The sequence below is a fragment of the Protopterus annectens genome, chromosome 9.part0 (genome assembly GCF_019279795.1).
Source record: "Protopterus annectens isolate FY-2018-M chromosome 9.part0, PAN1.0, whole genome shotgun sequence".
Classification (NCBI taxonomy): Eukaryota; Metazoa; Chordata; order Ceratodontiformes; family Protopteridae; genus Protopterus; species Protopterus annectens.
The window spans coordinates 101628239-101648178 of record NC_056743.1 but is presented as its reverse complement, the minus strand read 5'-3'; the positions used below and the strand labels follow the sequence as shown (position 1 = coordinate 101648178).

General features: G+C 36.9%; 1 protein-coding gene across 1 annotated transcript in view; it reads left to right on the top strand.

The window, feature by feature from the left end:
* The first annotated feature begins 14685 nt into the window (after nt 1-14685).
* Nucleotides 14686-19940, top strand: part of LOC122810500 (high choriolytic enzyme 1-like) — a 311099-nt gene continuing 305844 nt past the window's right edge. The window contains exons 1-2 of the mRNA XM_044082081.1: nt 14686-14694; nt 14780-14807. Of these exons, the coding sequence (XP_043938016.1) occupies nt 14686-14694; nt 14780-14807 (37 nt within the window). The remainder of the gene's footprint in view (nt 14695-14779; nt 14808-19940) is intronic.

Sequence of the window (19940 nt, the reverse complement as noted above, 5' to 3'; positions counted from 1 at the left end):
GTAATTTTTAGCTCAACTGTTCAGAATGTGGATACTAAGTTGCTTAAAAATGGAGTAATTCATAGAATTTAATGATAAATAAGAGAAATTAACCTGTCATTTCTAATCAAAAATACTTCATAAGTAGTCAGATGGGGAAAGGCAGCTGGTGGGTACTGGATGAAGTTACAGACTAAAGCTGCAACAATATTTTTGATATACACAAGGCCTTTGATTTGGAGGAGTGGGGATTTCTCTTCAGAGTTTTAGAAGAGGAAGAAATGGGTTCAAAGTTCATGGACTTGGTTAAGTTACTGTACAGAAAATTTAGAATCATGCTATTTGTAATCAAAGTCTGTTTGCTGAAGTTACAGTGGAAATGGGTGCATGGAAGGTCTGCCTGCTGTCTCCCAGCATTGTTCTACTGGTAGCAGAAATCATACCGCAGAGGTTCCAGGCTTTTCTGGCAGAGATTGAAAATAAATGACAAATATTCAAACATTTTGCTAATTTCAGATTATTATTATTAATTTCAGATAGGTTGGATCTTCCCATCCAGGCATTTAATGAATAGTCACAACTTTCAGAGTAAAAGTCCAGACTAAAGTACAAGTTGCAACTGGAAAAAGAGTAAAACTGAGGGTAAGTAGGATGTCGGAGCCATGTCTGCAGACCTCATTAAAAGACAGGGTGCTATGAGGCATCTAGGTGTTTGAATGATGGTAGGGCAGAGTTTGATATAACTGGATCATAACAGCCACCACAGTGGGATGTGTGAATATTATCTAACTGACGGCACTTCCTGGGGTCATTCATACTCTTTAAAATGTAGCTTTGTGACACTAAAGCCTTTGGATTAACAAACTGCAAACATATAATAAGTATATTTGTAATGGAAAGGAAAGCAGAATAGGCAATGTATGGCTAAGAGTCCCTAGGGATCTTAAGGTTTGGCAAATTATTGATTTTCAGTTGTACACACTTTCAGCATCAGTCAGTATCTAGCTGAGGAGGGGGAACATAGATCTGTGTCATGCTGGGGTGAGAGACAACAGCAAACCTTCATCTATCCAGGTTGGTAATGATAGTAATACTTATAGTAGGGCACAAAAACATTGGGAGATAGAGCCAAGGTGGGGGTATTCATAAGATTTTGTTAGGGCAGTATAGGAGAATGACCAGGTCAAAGGAGGATTTTGTTCAGGACTTATTAGAAATCACCATTTAGGCCAGCCATGAGATTTGGAATGAATGCCATTCAATATCATAGAAAGGAATGGAAGACAGTGGATAAAATAATATGTCAGACATTGTAAAAAGTGATATAGATGGGAAAAGGAAGGGACCCTGCTGATTTTGGTTCATTATCTAAATATTTTAATTTGACAGGAACTGAGCATCTGACACTCAAGTACTGAAATTTTTCCTTTAAAAATTTGATGATTAATGAAGGAGTTATAAGGAACACTTACTCAAATAACCTTTTAACTGTGAACTCTGGCATGTGCTGTGATATCTAGTGCTCTTTGTGAAGGGGTATCAGACAAAAATCATCATTTCTGAATCAGAGATCATGGTTCTCTTCAAGAAAAGAGTAGCTCACTCATTGTTTATCTTTTACTTGCTCACTGTTCTTCTGATTGTGGCTCATTGTGACTCATTCGCTCACAGCTGAATATTCATCTGTGCATATCAATGCAAGACACTCACATCCACAGACTGTGTCTGTAGATGCACTTCTTCAAAGTTTCTATGACCTTGGAGGCAGGATATGTATAGTTTATGGATGGGGAGGCAGAGCCCTCAAATCAGGGAAGCAAGATGGTTTGCCTCCACCTAAAAAAAATGTTTTTTTTTAATTCACTGCCAATTCTGACTATACAGCAAGTTGAGCTAGTAGCAGGGATATGGTGAAATTTGAGCAGATGGTGTGTGGGTTTTGCAAGTTACAGGTGAGCTGTTACTGCAGGTTGAGAGGTTTAAGGATCCTTTGTTATTGTTCATAAGTGAGGGTAGAAGGGATCAGGAGAAGTATCCATAGATGAATGCAGTGGGAACAGCACTGCAGATATTTCACTGGACTGTGGCAGTAACATAGGAGATGACAGATGAGCCATATCAGAAGACTCCCAATTTAACTGTTGGTCTACATTTTTATGTTCACCTATGGTCGGAGATTTTGTAAAGTGGCATAAAGTTGTAGATCACAGATTCATAAGGTAGAAATGAGGTTCTTTCACAGAGTTTCTCATCTTAATCTCTCATACACTGAGAAACTCAGCAGTGTAGAAAGATGTTGGATTACAGGTTTTGCCCCTCCAGGTTGAGGGGTGTCAGTTGAGGTGGTTTGGACACTGAGTGAGGGTGACAATGGGTTACTTCCACTAGAAGGTGTACCCAGGCATGACGCCAAAATAGGATGCCCTGATGCCTGGGTCCAACTGATTATTTATATGTAGCCCAGCTTGCTTGGGAACACCTTATGATCCCACGGAATGAGCTTGGAACTGAGGTTTGGGGGCTGTGAAGTCTTGTCTTTCCTGCTCAGCTTGCTATTCTTTGACCTTCACTAGGACAAATGTCTTAGAGAATGGATGATGGGTAGATGAATGGACAGCTGGATAGACACATTTTATTTATTTATTTATTTAACATTTGTTGACTAGGGAAGTCTAACTAGGACAGAGCCTATTTTCGGCAGACGCCCGGGGAGAAATGCTCCAGACGCATGGCTTTTTGAATGTGAGTGGAAACTGGAGTACCTGGAGGAAACCCTCATGAATGCAGGGAGAACATGCAAACTCTGCACAGAAGGCACCCCAGCCGAGAATCAAACCAAAGAACCTCTTACTGTAAGGCGACAATGTTAACCGCTGCACCACTGCATCACCCAAAATGAAGAGATGTATTTATTTCTATATGTATTTATTTATGTTTTTATGAATGGATGGATGGGTGGATGGATGGAATGTTTCGACATTATTTTCACCAGTAGAGGGAGTATTCACTCTCTTCTGCTGTTACACAAATTAAAAAAAATATGGAACAGAATATTATTGCTGTTGTGTTCTATTTTTGGCAATAGTTTTTTTGTGGTCGGTGGTACTTTATGTTGTGTGATGCATAATACTTTATAGCAATTTAGGTATGTTTTTGACATCCAACAATCATATTTGCTGGACAGAAAGTAACTGATACCCATTTTGCTGAGATTACCATGCTGAGAACATACAAGTAAATTGACAGCTTTCTGCAAGATGAAAAACAAAGCATTTTAGGAGGGTGCATATCTCACCAGCACCCCTATGTATGGAGACATGTGCCGTAACCCACTCACATTCATCTCATCCCTCAAAGAATGTAACTGGCATGCTCTAAAGTACCTCAGTCTAGATGATGCAGTTGAATCTTTTAATACTACCTTCCTGAACATCCTTAATTACCATGCCCCCATAAGATTTTCCAGAACCAAAGCACAACCCTCCCCATGGCTACAGAAAACCACGAAGTCAGAAATGAAAAACAGGGATAAAGCCTGGGAGCACTGGCGCAAAACCAAAACCCCCGCAGCTAGACAGAAATTCCTAGAACTACGCAATAGAGTCAAAAAGCTAATAAAACGGGACAAATTCCAATACTACCAGTCTGCCCTAGACTCCTCACAACACAGCCCCAAACAATTCTGGTCCTCCATAAACTCCATCCTCCACCCAGGTAAAGTCAGTATCCCTCCTCCTAACATCCCTCACTCCTCAGAAAATATTGCTACCTCATTCAACACACACTTCACCGAAACCATACTATCACTAGCTAAACAACACAACCCCCCTCCCCTCCAACCCACACCTTCAACTAGTAATCTCCCCACTGCCTTCTCTTTTTCTCCTGTACCTACCTCCAACATAAAAAAACTCTTAACTAAACTTAAACCCACCAAATTAGCAGCAGACAACCTCCCAAGTGAATACCTACAAATCGCAGCTGATGCTCTGGCCTACCCAGTATCCATCTTGATTAACCGATCTCTGTCAGAAAGTTACGTTCCCACATTGTGGAAATTCTCACATATAATTCCCCTCCACAAAGGTGGACCCTCTGCAGAACTAACCAATTACCGCCCCATAGCTATTCTCTCTCCACTCTCCAAAATACTAGAGAGATGCATACACTCTCAGTCTCACACTACCTCCTTACTAACAACCTCCTTTCCAGTACTCAGCATGGTTTCCGACCAAACCATAGCACCACCACTGCCTTACTCTCCTTTACTAACACTATCCTTCAGCATAAAAACAATGGCTATCTCTCCTCTGCTACTTTCCTAGACCTATCTAAAGCATTTGACATGGTCCCACACAAACAAATTATCTATGTCCTCAATAACCTATCCTTCTCACAATCAGTCACCAACTGGTTTCAGAGTTACCTGTCTGACCACCAACAATCCGTTGTATGGCAGAATGACATATCTCCCAAACTACCTGTCTCCATAGGGGTTCCCCAAGGATCCATCCTTGGACCCCTACTTTTCTCTGTTTACACCAATAATCTAGCCTCTGCCACCAAACATGGCACACTCATCCAATACGCAGATGACTCTACCATCATCTGCTCAGCCCAGTCCCTACCCAAACTGCAAAAAGTCACACAGGAAGCCTTTTCCTCTGTTGAAACATGGTTATCCGATGCCCAATTAATACTCAACCCAAACAAAACTAAACTACTCATCTTCCAACCCACCAAACATACTCAAAACAACTCTCACTTTAACATCACAGCAAAAGACAACACCACTATATACCCAACTGAACACACCAAATTGCTAGGAGTGGAAATAGACAATAAACTAAAATTTGACATTCACATATCCATGACCATGAAAAAAGTCCACAAAAAACTAGGAGCATTATACAGAAATAAACAATTTCTCACCAAAGCAGCAAAGATTTCAATCATACCTCTCAACCTGGAAGCATCAAAAATCTGGACAAGGCCCATGAAAAATAGGTACAAATCTGTACGCTGATTAACATCTAATTTGCATACATAATTATGTAACCCCACCCACTCCAATGGGATTGTGGGATACCAACGTTCAAACGCAAACTGAAGAACAGGCAACCAAAATATGGCACCAGAGTCCCTCTGCAGCCATTCCAATGTCCCATTACCTGGCTATTTCGCCCCATTTACCATGAACACTAATGTGTGCATACTGCTTTACTTCTACAATGATTATTTGGATTTTATTTTTACATTTTGCAGCAAAACAATGCACAAACACTGCTAAACATCTGCTAAAGACATCTGCTAAACAAAGTAATACTGTCTTCACCATGAAAATAGACTTGGCATTAAAACTTCTCCGCCCTTGAAACTCATATTCATTGAAACAGCATTGAAACCCACACCATATCCAAAGAAAATGCATCTGGTCAGTGGTGGATAAAGAGTACCTTTAGGCTGTTTTCAAATCATTGGCCCCTTACACACAAAACAAGAAACATGCACGTGTTCTTTTCTTTGATACACCTTCCTGACTTTATTACGTTATATTCCTTGTATAATACAGCACACCTGTTAGAGCGCATTTTAAATTTATTGTTTGAACATTTTTCCAGTAGGCTGTACTGTAGACAATGAAACAAAATGCATGGCCCAATAATGACAAAACTGCCGAATTCAGAACATTTTCATCATAAAAGTCTACTTTCACATTCCCTGCTTCCTCAGACCAAATTGTAAGGTGAAAAATACATAAAATGGAAAGAGCTACAAATCAAATTTTAATTAGTATACTAAACACATTTCCTCAACATGGCTGCAGCAAAAAAGTTCAAAGTTTTTAAAGAAGCATATTAAATTTAATTTTGGTGTTTCACTGGAAGCTAAAAGGTTTTGCCTTGCAACATATAATGCATTTCTTTAAAACTTACTGCTACATGATCTAATATCATAAACTTAAAATCTGCAAAAATGAAATATGCTTTAAAAATGTCTCACTGTTCCCAAACTTACTATGCTGAATATCTTTAATATGTCCCATTATTCTTAATGTAGCTGATGCCTAATTTAGCCTACATAAACCACGTAATAAGAAGGCCGTGTCACATACACAGTTCTATTAGTATTACATGCAATGTTCTTTCAAATGAAAGTTTGCCATTTAGTACTATCTTGCTTTCACTATATTACATATTGGCAGACTGAACATTTCACACAGGATGATGTATCCTTAATTATACTCAGAGTAATATGTCCTTTTGAAATGTTCATCTAGCTATCCGACTTTATATCCATTACTGTTAAAGCACATTTTCACTTTATTTCTCATTTTTACCATTTCATTGCACTACGTTTTATCTTTCCTACATCTATTTCCTCAATTCATTCTTTTAGCTGCTAATGTACTCAGCTAAATGTAAGATAAGATATACAGTTGTTCAGGTTATGCAGCAGCACCCAGTTCATAACTTGGGGCACAGATGACCACAAAGAAATAGAACGGTGTCATTCAGGACGAAAAAACACATGATAAATTAATAGCAGGTCATGATGATCATTCCATGGTAAAGCTACAGTCACATACCTCCTCACATACTACAGAGAAGACAGGGTGAAATAGGTCAGAGTAGTCATAATGTGCACAGGTGCTGAGGGCGCGCACTCACACACACACACACACACACACACACACACACACACACACACAAAACCCTGAATAACGAGTGTGGTTACTTACCCCCTCTGTCATTACTCGCAAACTCTGTCTTCTGCCCTGAGTAGTTCCTGGCTCGCAAGTCGCAAACTCTGCCTTTTCAGCTTCATGTTCCATTCCTGGCCGCCATTTCTGCTGTTCCCCATTCCCGCCATTTCAGCTTCCTGGCCGCCAGCCTGAAATGATGATGTGAGCTCCTTGAGCTCAATTCCAACTGGCTGGTAGCCTGATGGAGCTGACGTCATTGCGCACGTGATGACGTCAGCTCCGACAGTGCGAAAATTTAAAAAAAGGCAAAAATAATCGGAACTGAAGGGGTGCCACTCGGGAATCATGACACTCCTTCATTTGGACCCCAAAACTCGGTAAAAACCGAGTAATTCGGAATGGTTGGGAGGTCTGATTTCAATAGCAAATTCCCACCTTATCTCCACCCTACTTTATGCCTCTCCAGTATATACCAACCTAAGGCAATGTGATCTAAACAAGCTAGAGACCTGCTACAACAAAATCGCAAAATTCGCCACAGGGGCATCCTACCATAGTCACCACTGTCTCTCACTTGCTGAACTGGGCTGGCTTGAACTCCCTCACCTCCTTCAGTGGTATCAACTCTCACTCACCCACAAACTAGTAAACCATCCACTAAATGTCCCATCCCTCCAGAATCTACTCCAACCCTATCGCACCACCAGACCACTAAGATCCAGCAACAAATCACTTGCAGATCACTAAAGCCAATAACTCTGCTGGTGAAGCACTATTCTCTTGCGCCATAGCCAAATTATGGAACTCACTCCCACCCACAATTACCTCCGTACCATCATGCACCAACTTCAAAACTTTACTAAAAGCGCACCTAAAAACATGCTGGCTATGCCCTTGCAACTCCCACTCTAATATCATCCACCCCATCCAACTACTACCTTTCTTTCACCTCCACTAACTATCTTGATGATAGCAAGCTCAGATGCTCATAGCCTAGCACTTATTATACAGCAGGAACTTCTCATTGTTACATTTGTTAATGCCTGTTATGTACTTCACAGATAAAGATTCTAGTTGTCTACTGATGTACTATGTTCTTCATCTGTAAATATGTTGTAAGTAATTTCTATGTTAAATTGTTAATTACTATGTAATCCAATGTAACTACTGTCTGTTTATTTTACTGTGGAGCTTTTCTCCCTGGGCCTCTGCTGAAAATGGACCCACGTCCAGTCGGACACTCCCGGTCAACAAATTTAAATAAATAAATAAATAAATAAAATAAATATCACAGACTCCAAGGCCAACACATTCCACAGCAATATTAACTTTCTAGACTGTAAATTTCTCATTTCATCAGCTAGACTTGACCAAAAGGACAACAAGGAACTGGTCACTGACCAATTTAATATTTACCCCATATAATAATGGACATTAGTGAGATATTTAAGCAAAATATCCCCCATCAATATGATATGCACTCAGTTTATATAATGTAAAAATAAAACATGAAATTGTTGATAAATATGGTTTGAGCCAGTATAAGCAGTGTGGTTAACAAAGAACAATGACTATGGTGTAGGTAAACCGGTCCTCCAAAAAATAAATCATACAATATCACAGTCAAAGGAGGCAGTGGAACACAGCAGTAAAATTCAAGAATTTAATCCCAGAACAAACAGTTCTGTTGCCTCCTTTGACTGTGATATTGTATAAGCAGTGTGGTTATTTAAAATGCTGCTAAAGGTGTACATACCTCTTTAACTTGTTATAAATCTTTATGGCTTGTTTGAATGGCTGTAATTCAAATTTTATTAAACCAAGTTGCTTTATCCACTTATAAATATGTTTGCAGGTAGAAACACAGACATTTAAATGAGAGCATGGGAATATTATGACACATAAACTGATTTATAGATACGTACAAAGAGGTACACAAAGCCTCACACACACACACACACACACACACACACACACACATGCACACACACACACACACACATTCAGGAACTCGTATGTTAACACACAGTGTTATGCAGCGACTGTCAGTTTTTAAATGGCTGGTGGTACTTCACATCATGGTATATATATATATATATATATATATATATATATATATATATATATATATATATATATACACACACACACACACACACACGCACGCACACACACACACACACACGATTACAGACAGTGTTGTGCAGTGACTGTCAGTTTTTAAATGGCTGGTGGTACTTCATGTCATGGTATATACACACACACACACACACACACACACACACACACACACACACACACATGCACACACACAGACACTCATACGATTACAGACAGTGTTGTGCAGCAACTGTCAGTTTTTAAATGGCTGGTGGTACTTCACATCATGGTATATATACACACACACATACACACACACACACACACACACACACACACACACACACACACACACACACACACACTCATATGATTACAGATAGTGTTTTACAGCAACTGTCAGTTTTTAAATGGCTGGTGGTACCTCACATTATGATATATACACATACACACAGACACAGACACACACACACACACACAAACATACACACACACACACACACACACACACACACACACACACACACACACATACACACACAGGCACTTGTACGATTACAGACAGTGTTGTGCAGCGACTGTCAGTTTTTAAATGGCTGGTGATACTTTACACTATGGTATACATACACACACACACACACACACACACACACACACACACATACACGCACACACACACACACACACATACACACACAGGCACTTGTACGATTACAGACAGTGTTGTGCAGCGACTGTCAGTTTTTAAATGGCTGGTGATACTTTACACTATGGTATACATACACACACACACACACACACACACACACACACACACACACACACACACACACACACACACTTGTATGATAACACACAGTGTTATGCAGCAACTGTCACTTTTAAAATGGCTAATGGTACTTCTCATCATGGTACTCAGAAGTCAGAAGCAGTGCAAACACACATTTGTCATCCAGAAGGATTCTTCATCTGTTAGTGCCTTTGCATCATCATTTGCATTCTTTTCTTGTTTACTTGGCTATTTCCCAAGTCCTCTTATTTGAACTTCTCCTCCTCATATTTTCCTGGACCTTGCCAAGACCTTTGACACTATCATCCCTGCTGGAATTACTGATAAACTTCCCCAAAAGAGTAAGCCTACACATAGTTCACCGGACAGAATGCACACTGCTAACTCCTGACACTGGTCAGGAGGCATTTGCTCTATACAGGAAAGTCTCTCCAGGATGGGACAACAGGGTGCCTGTCTTAGGGACATAAATCTCTCTAACCAAGTGTATTGATGACTAGAAACTGAAGGCAGTTATCAAATCTTATTCTGATATTCAAATTCTCTTGCAAAGGATATACCATATATTTTAGTCTGTTAGTCATGGTGTTATCCTCAAAGTCATAAAAATCTAGCATCACCATCCATTATGATTTGCACTAAAATCCAACACATTTATTATAAACTTGTTTACCTATATTGATACAGACTTTGCTTCAACCACATTGTATATGTATATGTATATATATGGATCTATATTATATGACTGACTTTTTAAATACTGAAATTGCATATTATCAAACTCATATGATCAACTATTTAAAAAGTCATACATATGTAAAAACACAACAGCCCTTTAGAAGAGGGACAAGCCTGCCCATACACCCCAACACCCTGCTAGTTATTTGTACCAACTCTGAGATCACACTATAGTGGGGAAAAGGACATATTTTCTGATCCCCACTATACTGCAATTTCAGGACTATTCAGTGTTTAAGTGAACAGGGATACATTCAACTTTTTAAATACTCAGTCATATAACAAAGTAGAAACAAAAGCCCAGCCTTAATATTTGCTATTTGCCATTAAAAATGTATAGTGAAGTTACAAACAACAAAACGGACAAAGCACACACACAGCTCCAATAAAATATTATAACTTTAATACTGATTAGCACTTTCACATCCAAAGATGCTTCTTCAGATAATTAAAAACAATTCAAAAAACATTTATACATACATTTAAATAAAAAAATATAAATCAACTAATCAAACCATTCAGCCAATGAAACGACTAGTATAAAAATACATCATCTCAACCGCTGTCCTATTACATATAAATATGCTGTTCAAGCAGAACTGTTATAAAAAACAATCAAATCTAATAGAAACACAAAATCAGCCATTCATTGCAAAGCATGATACCATTCTTACCAATAAGCTTAAAAATTATACAAATTAAATATAGTATAGAACGACCTAAATATGTATAGCTCGGAACCAACTCATTTATAAAAAAAAAAGATGAAAACTTTTAAAACGGTAAAAGGTCTGATGAAGTGGTGTGAGTAGCACCGTGAAAGCGCTTACCTACAATAAAGAATTTTTCATCTTTTGACATAGAACTTTGTACTTCTTGGCAAACAATAGTGACTTCTTTGGCTGAGGTTTGGATCGCTAGCTGTTTTTCTGTGGTTTACAAACAATTTTGGAAGTTACTGGCGATTCATTTACACTGTTTCTGTGACTTAGAGGAACTGTTCATTTATAAAAAACATCATAAGATTTACCATAAACCTACTTATTCAGTGTACATGATGTTGATGTGCTAAATTTTTGGACCATGAATTAAAGATATATATAGAGCAAGAAAGTCAAATATATAAGGATTTGTGGGACTTTTTGGCCACCCTAAAAATACAGGAATAGTACGATGATGATTTTTTGGTAATAATTGTTGTAAAAGATTTATATACCGTGATCCCCCAAGATGTGGGGGTGCAATGGGTGATTGCATTTTTGCATGATAAGGGACTTAGCCAGGAAAAATTGAATTTATATGAGACATTATTTGATTTGGTCCTGAACAGCAATTATATATTTTTTGAACTTAAAATTTTTGTTCAAAAGAAGAGGGTAGCAATGGGGTCAGTCTGTGGTGCAGTTTTTGCAAATAGTGTTATGGCCTATTGGGAACATACGTTTATACTAGAAAGTGAATTCATTAGTAAATTAAAGCTATACACTAGATACCTGGATGATATTTGTATCATCTGGAGAGGCACAGAGGATGACCTAGGTAGCGTTCTTGGATATATTAATGGGACAACTAATTTTTTAAAATTTACTTCCACATGGGGGAAGGAAATATATCATATTTGGATATTTTATTACAAAAAGATTTTCTGAATAAGAAATACATTTCCATTATATATGGTAAATCAACATATTCGAACACATTCTTACTGTATTCGAGCTGCCACCCCAATCACCAAAAAAAATCAATGGTGAAGGGGCAGCTAGTTAGGGCAGAAAGAATGACAAGAGAAGAGGATTTTCTTATAGAATGTGAACATTTGAAATATATGTTTATGAAAAGAGCATACCCTTTCGGATTACTGGACGAGTTGATTTCAGAGGTTAGGTGAAAAAAGACATTGGCATTTTATATCTTTCCTACCGTATGATATTGACATTAATATGGCTGTAGTAAATCAAAGACACAATAATAGCAGCGAAGCGAATGTTTATTCCACGGCATTCGTCACAACCTTTAGTAGTGACCACAATTTAGTACGGTGGATTTTGAATAAAAATTGGTCTGTCTTTTTAAATGCTAATAATATTAGAGAAAAAGTGAGTGATAGACCACACCGAGTTTTTAGGAAGGGATATAATTTTAAAAATATGTTAGAAGTGTTGCATAAGGAGAAGAACAAGTCCTTAAGGAAATCGATGATAAAGTGTGGGAAGTGTCACGACTGTAGCAAAGTACAGACAGGAGATAGTTTTATAATAAAAAATAAGAAGTACGACTTATTGAGAAAGTTTTATTGTGATTCTGAGTATACAGTGTATATAGCTTTTTGTCAAGAATGTCCCTGTTTCTACGTCGGAAAAAACAAATGTATACTCAGGGACAGAATACACGAACATGAATACAGTATTATGAAAATGAAAGACACCAATGCACAAGCCAAACATGTAATGGAATTCCCGGGTCATAATTTTAAATATATGGCAATTGATCAAATACAATTGGATTTAAGGGGAGGCCCTTTTCAACTCCATTTGGAAAGGAAAGAGCTACTATGGCAGTTAAAACTGAATGCCTCATCATGGCCAGACTTGAATGAATATGTGCCAATATTTTGTATGCTTAGACTAAAGCCTTTGTGTGTGTGTGAACTTCAACCTTTCATCTATCCAAACACACACACACACACATATATATATATATATATATATATATTTTTATATATATATATATATATATATATATATATATATATATATATATATATATATATACGTGTGTGTGTGTGTGTGTGTGTGTGTCTGTGTATAGGAAATTAAATAATATACATATAAAAAAGGGGCTAAAAGTGACATTAATGTGTGTACACTTCCATTTGTTGAACAATATTCTAAATATGAAGCATATATAAAATTTTATAATAATGGTTTTAGAAGTTGTAACACTATATATTTTTAGAAAACATTTTGAAAATGAAATTTGTATTGTATTGTGTGTTTTTTTGTTTAGTAACAGGCTTTAATAAGGAATGCTGGTTTGTAGGGGTTAACATGTTTTTTCACCAACTTTAGTAGGGTAATGGTTTTAATAGGTTTAATTGAATCCATTATTTAAATGTTGAAAAGGAGCAGTTTTATTGTCTGAAGAAGTTCACATTGACCGAACGAAACACTTAAGTTTGTTTGTTTTAAATAAAGTGGTTTTTGAATACTTATTGGATTATTTTTGGATTTTTCCTGCATTTTGGCTCCTTAAGTAGTTTTGCCATCTATCCAGTTTGTGCTGTCTTGTCTTAAGGAGTTTGATGTTAAATGTGGTTTGAGCGATATCACTTCATTCAAGCCAAACCCTCTGTCTGACTGTAATTTAAAAATTCAATACATTTTACACTTCTCCATTTTAGTTTCAAATCACCCGTATGCATCCCATCTACTAGCACCTGTATAACCATAAAGACAAATGTATGTTCTGTTCCCTTATTAATTTAATGTGTTTGTGTGTTGGTTGGTGTGCTGGCCAACTAGTTTCCTTACTTGTGAAAAACATTCGCTGATTTAAACATTCTCTGAAGGTAAGTTCAATGATGTTGATTCGATGAATAGTAGTTCAATGTAAGTAGATTTCGATGAAGTAATATAGACCCAGTTCGATCATTTGAAATTCAACTATTTCAAAAGTCAGTTTTTTAACATATACCCATATATATGTGTGTATGTGTGTGTGTTTTGAGAAAGAGAGAGAGAAAGAGAGAACAATCCAAGCTTTTTTTCCTTGCAGAACATACTGTTACTTTCACATTTCCAAGAAGATGGCAAACCAAGATACAAGGCTGTGGACGAATAAAGTTATCTTTTCACTGATTTAATCAGCAATTAATTTCTTATCAAAAGCATCAAGTATTTCTTGATATTATTTTGGAGAACAATAGTATCAGCTACAGAAATGTGATCTGTGTGGCAAATGTCTGTCTACATCTGAAAATATATTTCTTTAACAAAAGTGTATTAATAATAAGTATATTAATTTACAGATTTTAGTTTGTAAAACTGAGGACCAAAATGCTGAGTGATCATTTGGACAGAGTCTGAAGATTAACAACAGAAAATTAAACAAAAGTAAATAATAAAAACACAAATGATTTACAGGGGTCAAGCCCCTCTGTACTTCTCATGTGGAAGTGTTTTGTCCCACACGCCTGAACCATATATTTTATTTTTCCCAAATCACATATCTCTGGGAAAGGAGAGTGCCTCTTTCTTGAGATTTTATGGTCCTGTGTGCAAGTGGTCAACTTCACTTGCTTTCCTGTCTGATTCCACCCTAGTGATCTCTCAACATTTCAGTCATTAACTTCCGAAAAATAACGATTTTTTTTATGAACTGTGTAAATTATAAATATTAACTGTTAATTTGTATTGAAGTCTGTTTGGTCCTGTATTAAACTACTGAAACTGCTTTGCCATTTGCAGATTGTAAAGGAAAAGGCTGCAACTAAAGGTAAGTCAAATCTTTCCAAACTGTGGAATATTTTGATGCTGTAATAAGTATTTACTGAGTAGGTTTTCAGAAGATGTAAACAGTTTTTGCATAGTATTGTTTTAAATTTCTTTTGGATATTGACACACACGCACACACACACACATGCACACGCACGCACGCACGCACACACACACACACACACACACACACACACACACACACACACACACACACACACACACACTCTCCATTGACTCTACTGTTGACCATTTTTTCCTTCTAAGCAACAAAAGCTCACCAGTCCATTCTTTTCTGTAGGATGCAAAAGTCAGATGCCAAGAGAGGTGTTTTATTCATTGTAAGAGATGCTGCTTTTTCAGTTAAACTTGTAACACTTTCTCCAGTTGCCACAGGTGTGACTTCAGCAATGCATGCTCTTAAGGAACATGTACTGTTCCACGTGTGCTGATTGAGACAGTAGTTGTTCAGTCCTGCAACAGGAACCATCCATTAACTCCCCAAATGAGGAGGGAGACCTGACAATTTCTTCTCTTTTCTTGCCTTCCTGTACCAGTTCCTTTAACAAATTGCCAATTGACTGAACATGGATGGTTTGGTGCAGATGATAGGGATTAATACCTCTTTGCCAATGCAGTTGGTGTCTGTATAGTGTTTTATCTTAATTTCTTATTATCATGATTCCATAAGTAGTGTCCATTGTGTTTGCAAAGACTGAAAATGCACATGCCCATAAGTACAACAATGTGAATTCTGATTGTCCCTTTCCCTGAGGAACACTGACCTCAAGGACAGTATATTTAGAAGTAGGGGGGTTGGCAGAGGCAAAAACCCAACATAAGAGTGCAATTCCTTAAGAAAACAAAAATAGTTTAAAACCCAAATTTTGCACTTAAAGAAATTCATATGTTGGCATTTCTGACAGGAAGCTCTGTGTGACTTGTCAAGATTAATTACCATACTTTCTTGATGTGTCATTTAGTGAAAGTGACACAGTTGGCATTTGTTCTAGCATTTTTGCATGACTTGCTCTAACATGGATGTGCCAGGAGGAAAACACACTGGCAGTATTGGCTGATTAATGTTGCAGTGTGACTACTGACAGATTTCCTAATTGTGATCCCATATGGAACCCAAATGGAGTAAGTATAACATCAAAAATTATTTCTGAAGGAGAAGAGCAACTTTTTATCCACTGTGCTGCAAAGTAAAGGGATGTGCTGTATTTTTTTTTCTGCATTAGTAAAACAAAATCAGGTGCCACTGTAGTTATCCAGCAGTGGGATTTTGGTTTGAAATGATAATGATCTTCTTTTGGAAACAGTTTAGTTAATAACTGATCTAGACTGGTATGGAAAGACTGCACAGCTTAGATGATTCACATTTTTTACAGGTAAAGAGGCAGGAGTGCTCTCAGGTACCATCTATTTCTTGTTAAAATGTATATGGTAGGTAATGTACCATGCATGCATGTACAGAAGTAGACAGATTTAAACGCATTGCATCATTAAAGTCAATGACATCAGTGATTTAACTTCATTACATCAGTATATGTCCCATATTCATAGAAACAAAGTAAAATGCTTTTGAAGATAACCAGCAAACAACTTAATGACTCTATAGAGGAAAGAACTGATCTTCTCAATCTGACATCATACAGTGATTACAGATTGTCACATATGCATTTATAGAGAAGAGACTTTTCCATATTGAAGAATATTTAGTACACCCACTAATAGCAATGTATCTTGAATCCCTTGACAGCTCTGTTCTACTAAAGATTTTCCTGACAGGAAGGGATTAAAGTTACCTGAAGCAATGGTTGATTGGAAGGGAAAAATATAATGAGCTGTCATGATGGCTAAGGTGTTTACCTTATAGACACAAGGTGCAGGGTTTGATTCTCATATGGGGTAATTGGCTAGGCTTCAAAAGGGCCCACAAAGGCAGTTAGCCTAGTGCTAATCTATGAATCTATTAATCTATGAGCAGCAGAAATGTCTCTACCATATTTACAAATCCTTATTCAAAACAGTTTCAAAATAGTTTATTAACCACAGTACATTTGGTTCTGTTATTGGTGATTTGTCTTTTAACTGAATCTGAAACTGCGAGCTCTAGGATTTTAGCAATCCAAGCTTGTCTGTCAAGAATTGCTTCTTTAAGCTCTTAACAAAATAATTTTCAGTTCGTCATTAATGCTGTCTGTCCACCTAAGCGTCTGCCACTCCCCTTTTCTTTTCCCTTCAGTCTTTCCCAGATCATACATCTCAACTGTCCAGAAGTTTGCAGTATATATAGATTTTTTGCCTCACATTTTTGTCTATTCCTCATAAAATCTGTGGGTTTCAGGCAAATCCATGAGTGAAGTCACTAAATAATGACAGGTGTTTAAGTTTCACACTTCATATCCTACAGAAAATATATAATATTGCTAAAACTGTTATTCTAGCAACTTTACAAATGTATAAGAGAAATATTGAAAATTTGTCCCTGATTTTGGGCCATGACCACCTACCATTACTATGCCTGTTTTCTGTCTGTGCAACCGACCTACCAGAATACATTCTATTCTAGCTGCTGTTATAGAATACTTCTAATGCCATCTCCTGACAGTGTCACAAACATCTTTCCATAGTTTTTCAGATACTCTGTCTACTAGGTCTAAGTAATCTTTTAAATTTGTTCTTCACTTCCACTAAATCGCTTGGAAAATTGCTGAGCTGGTACGTCACTGGCCTAAATGCTTTTTTTTCTTTAATTTAATTCTAAACCTTGCAGTATGAATCTAATTGTAGGAGCTACATTCAGGTGCAAGTCTTGTTTTTACATAGTTTGTAAAACTCTTTCATCTCCGACTGCATAGTGTTAAATTAAATCTGACTACTGTACTGCTCAAACAGTAAAGTTTTCTCGTAGAATGTTGTGTGTTTGCTATGATCAAATAATTCACATGGCAGAATTCTGCTAGTCTATGTCCTGCTTCATTTTGTTCTCCTTGCCCAAACCTGTCCATTATTTCATCTGTACTTTGAATACCAGCTTTATCATTCTAATCAACTGTGATCAATGTAACATCTTTTTTAGCGCTATTTAAAAAAGTTGCAGCAGATCTTCTTAAATCTAATTATTACAGAGTTTATGTGTAATGCTTGCTTTAAGCTACCAAGAATATTACCCTTGTATTTATTTATTTGTTTTTTTATTATTTTTGTATTTATTTATTGTGTATTTGCCATGTGTTTACTAAGCGTGACTCATTTTTAGGAGATCTTACTCCACATAGCCGGTTAACTTAATTTCTCCAGCTTATACAATAAATAAATACATAAGAGTCTGAGTGAACAGATGGAGCTTGTTAATTCCTCATTGCCCTTATCTGTTGTGCTGAATTGAGCTGTTCACAGCATATATAATATCATACTGTTGTATTGTGACAGTGCAAAACTCATGAATTTTTAATCGGAAATGGATTTGAATTGTTCATCCATGACTTGTAAAGGTGCTCTCTCTCCAAATAGGTCAACAACATACAAATGGTCCAAGTAGGTACTACATTCACTATTGTCATGAATCTCTTTCATTAGCTTAAACTCAGGTTTTAGAGCTGAAATGTTTAGAGATGAAAAGCAGAAATGTTATGTGTACCAAACAGTAATGAAGGTTGCTGATAATTCCTAATCATTCCATTTTTGTTTTATAAAGATCACATAATGAAATGTAACATTTGAAATTGATACAATACATTTAATTATTATTTTATTTTGGGAAAACAAGAGCAGCAATATACATGCAAGCCATGGATTCTTGGGGTGGACCAAGGGCTGTTATGTGGTTAAATGACCTCCGCATAGTTACTCAGAATTAACTGGAAGGGTGATTCATTTATTAATAGGAAAACTGTTTATGCAATACGTATTTACATTTTAGTCAAAGTTTGAATTATACAATTACAGGAGAACAAAATAACTGGATTTTTTGCAAGCATTCAATAAATGGTTACAGGAAGACAGAAAGAAGATCAGTTTCCAACATTTCAACAAATCAGATTTATTTTTTGAAAAATAAATCTCTGGTTACATGCATAACAACGAGCTCAAAACAAACTAATCTGACAATATAATAGAAAAGCAAACAAGTATAACATGTATAAAAATGTTCCAAGCAAAATAAGATGATGTGTTTACTGGTCGTCCAAGTATTTCAGAAGAGCTTAACACCAGAAATCAGTCTTATATGTTTCCATGCAATTGCAATTAATATTTGTGTTTAATCCTTTGACCTTAGTATCATAACAGGCTTGTGTATTTTCTAAGTTGACAAAACTATATTATACATTAACAGTACTACAATCAATCATCTGTGTATATTGGGAAAAAGCTCTTAAATTCATGTAAAACAGTTCAAATATTTTACAAACCATTTGCATGTACTTATAAACACCTGCATGTCATTATTCTTAGCAAATAAAATAACTAATTCTTTTGAATTTATTTCTAATTTACAAAGTATTTTAGACTACCTCTCTCAAATGAGGCATCTATCTACACCAAGACCAAAATTACTGCCAACTTTTTGTTTGGAAATAATTTTGCATTGCCTCACTGACACATGGCATTTATCCAGCTTTGGCCTAGATATGAAAGCAATGGGGTGGGAGGGTACAACTAATAGCTTTAGTGTCTCCTAGCATCTTTGTCATTCAGCATCTAGGGTGCATCTAATAGCATTAGTGTCTCCTAGCTTCTTTGTCATTCAGCATCATAGATATGAAAGCAATGGGGTGGGAGGTTACATATTTTTTAATGGAAACAATCTGAAACCTTGTTAAGCATTGTGATGTCCCCACTCTGGGACAGTAATCAAAATCCTCATCACTAAGACTAGACAGGGACATTCACTTGAAATAAAAATGGATATACCCAGTATTTCCAGCTGCAGCTCTCTACATCAAGCACACTTTCCCCTTAACAGAACACAGGGAACAAACTCAGTCTGGGGGCTGGTTTTCCCTTGCTCTCTCTCTCTCCAGATCCCCAATAAGAATCCCAACTGGTACAGCTGTAGAGTTGAGTCCTCAGTCAAGTGTACAAGCCAAGTCCTCCACTACTCTCTCTGTGAAACCAGTAATTC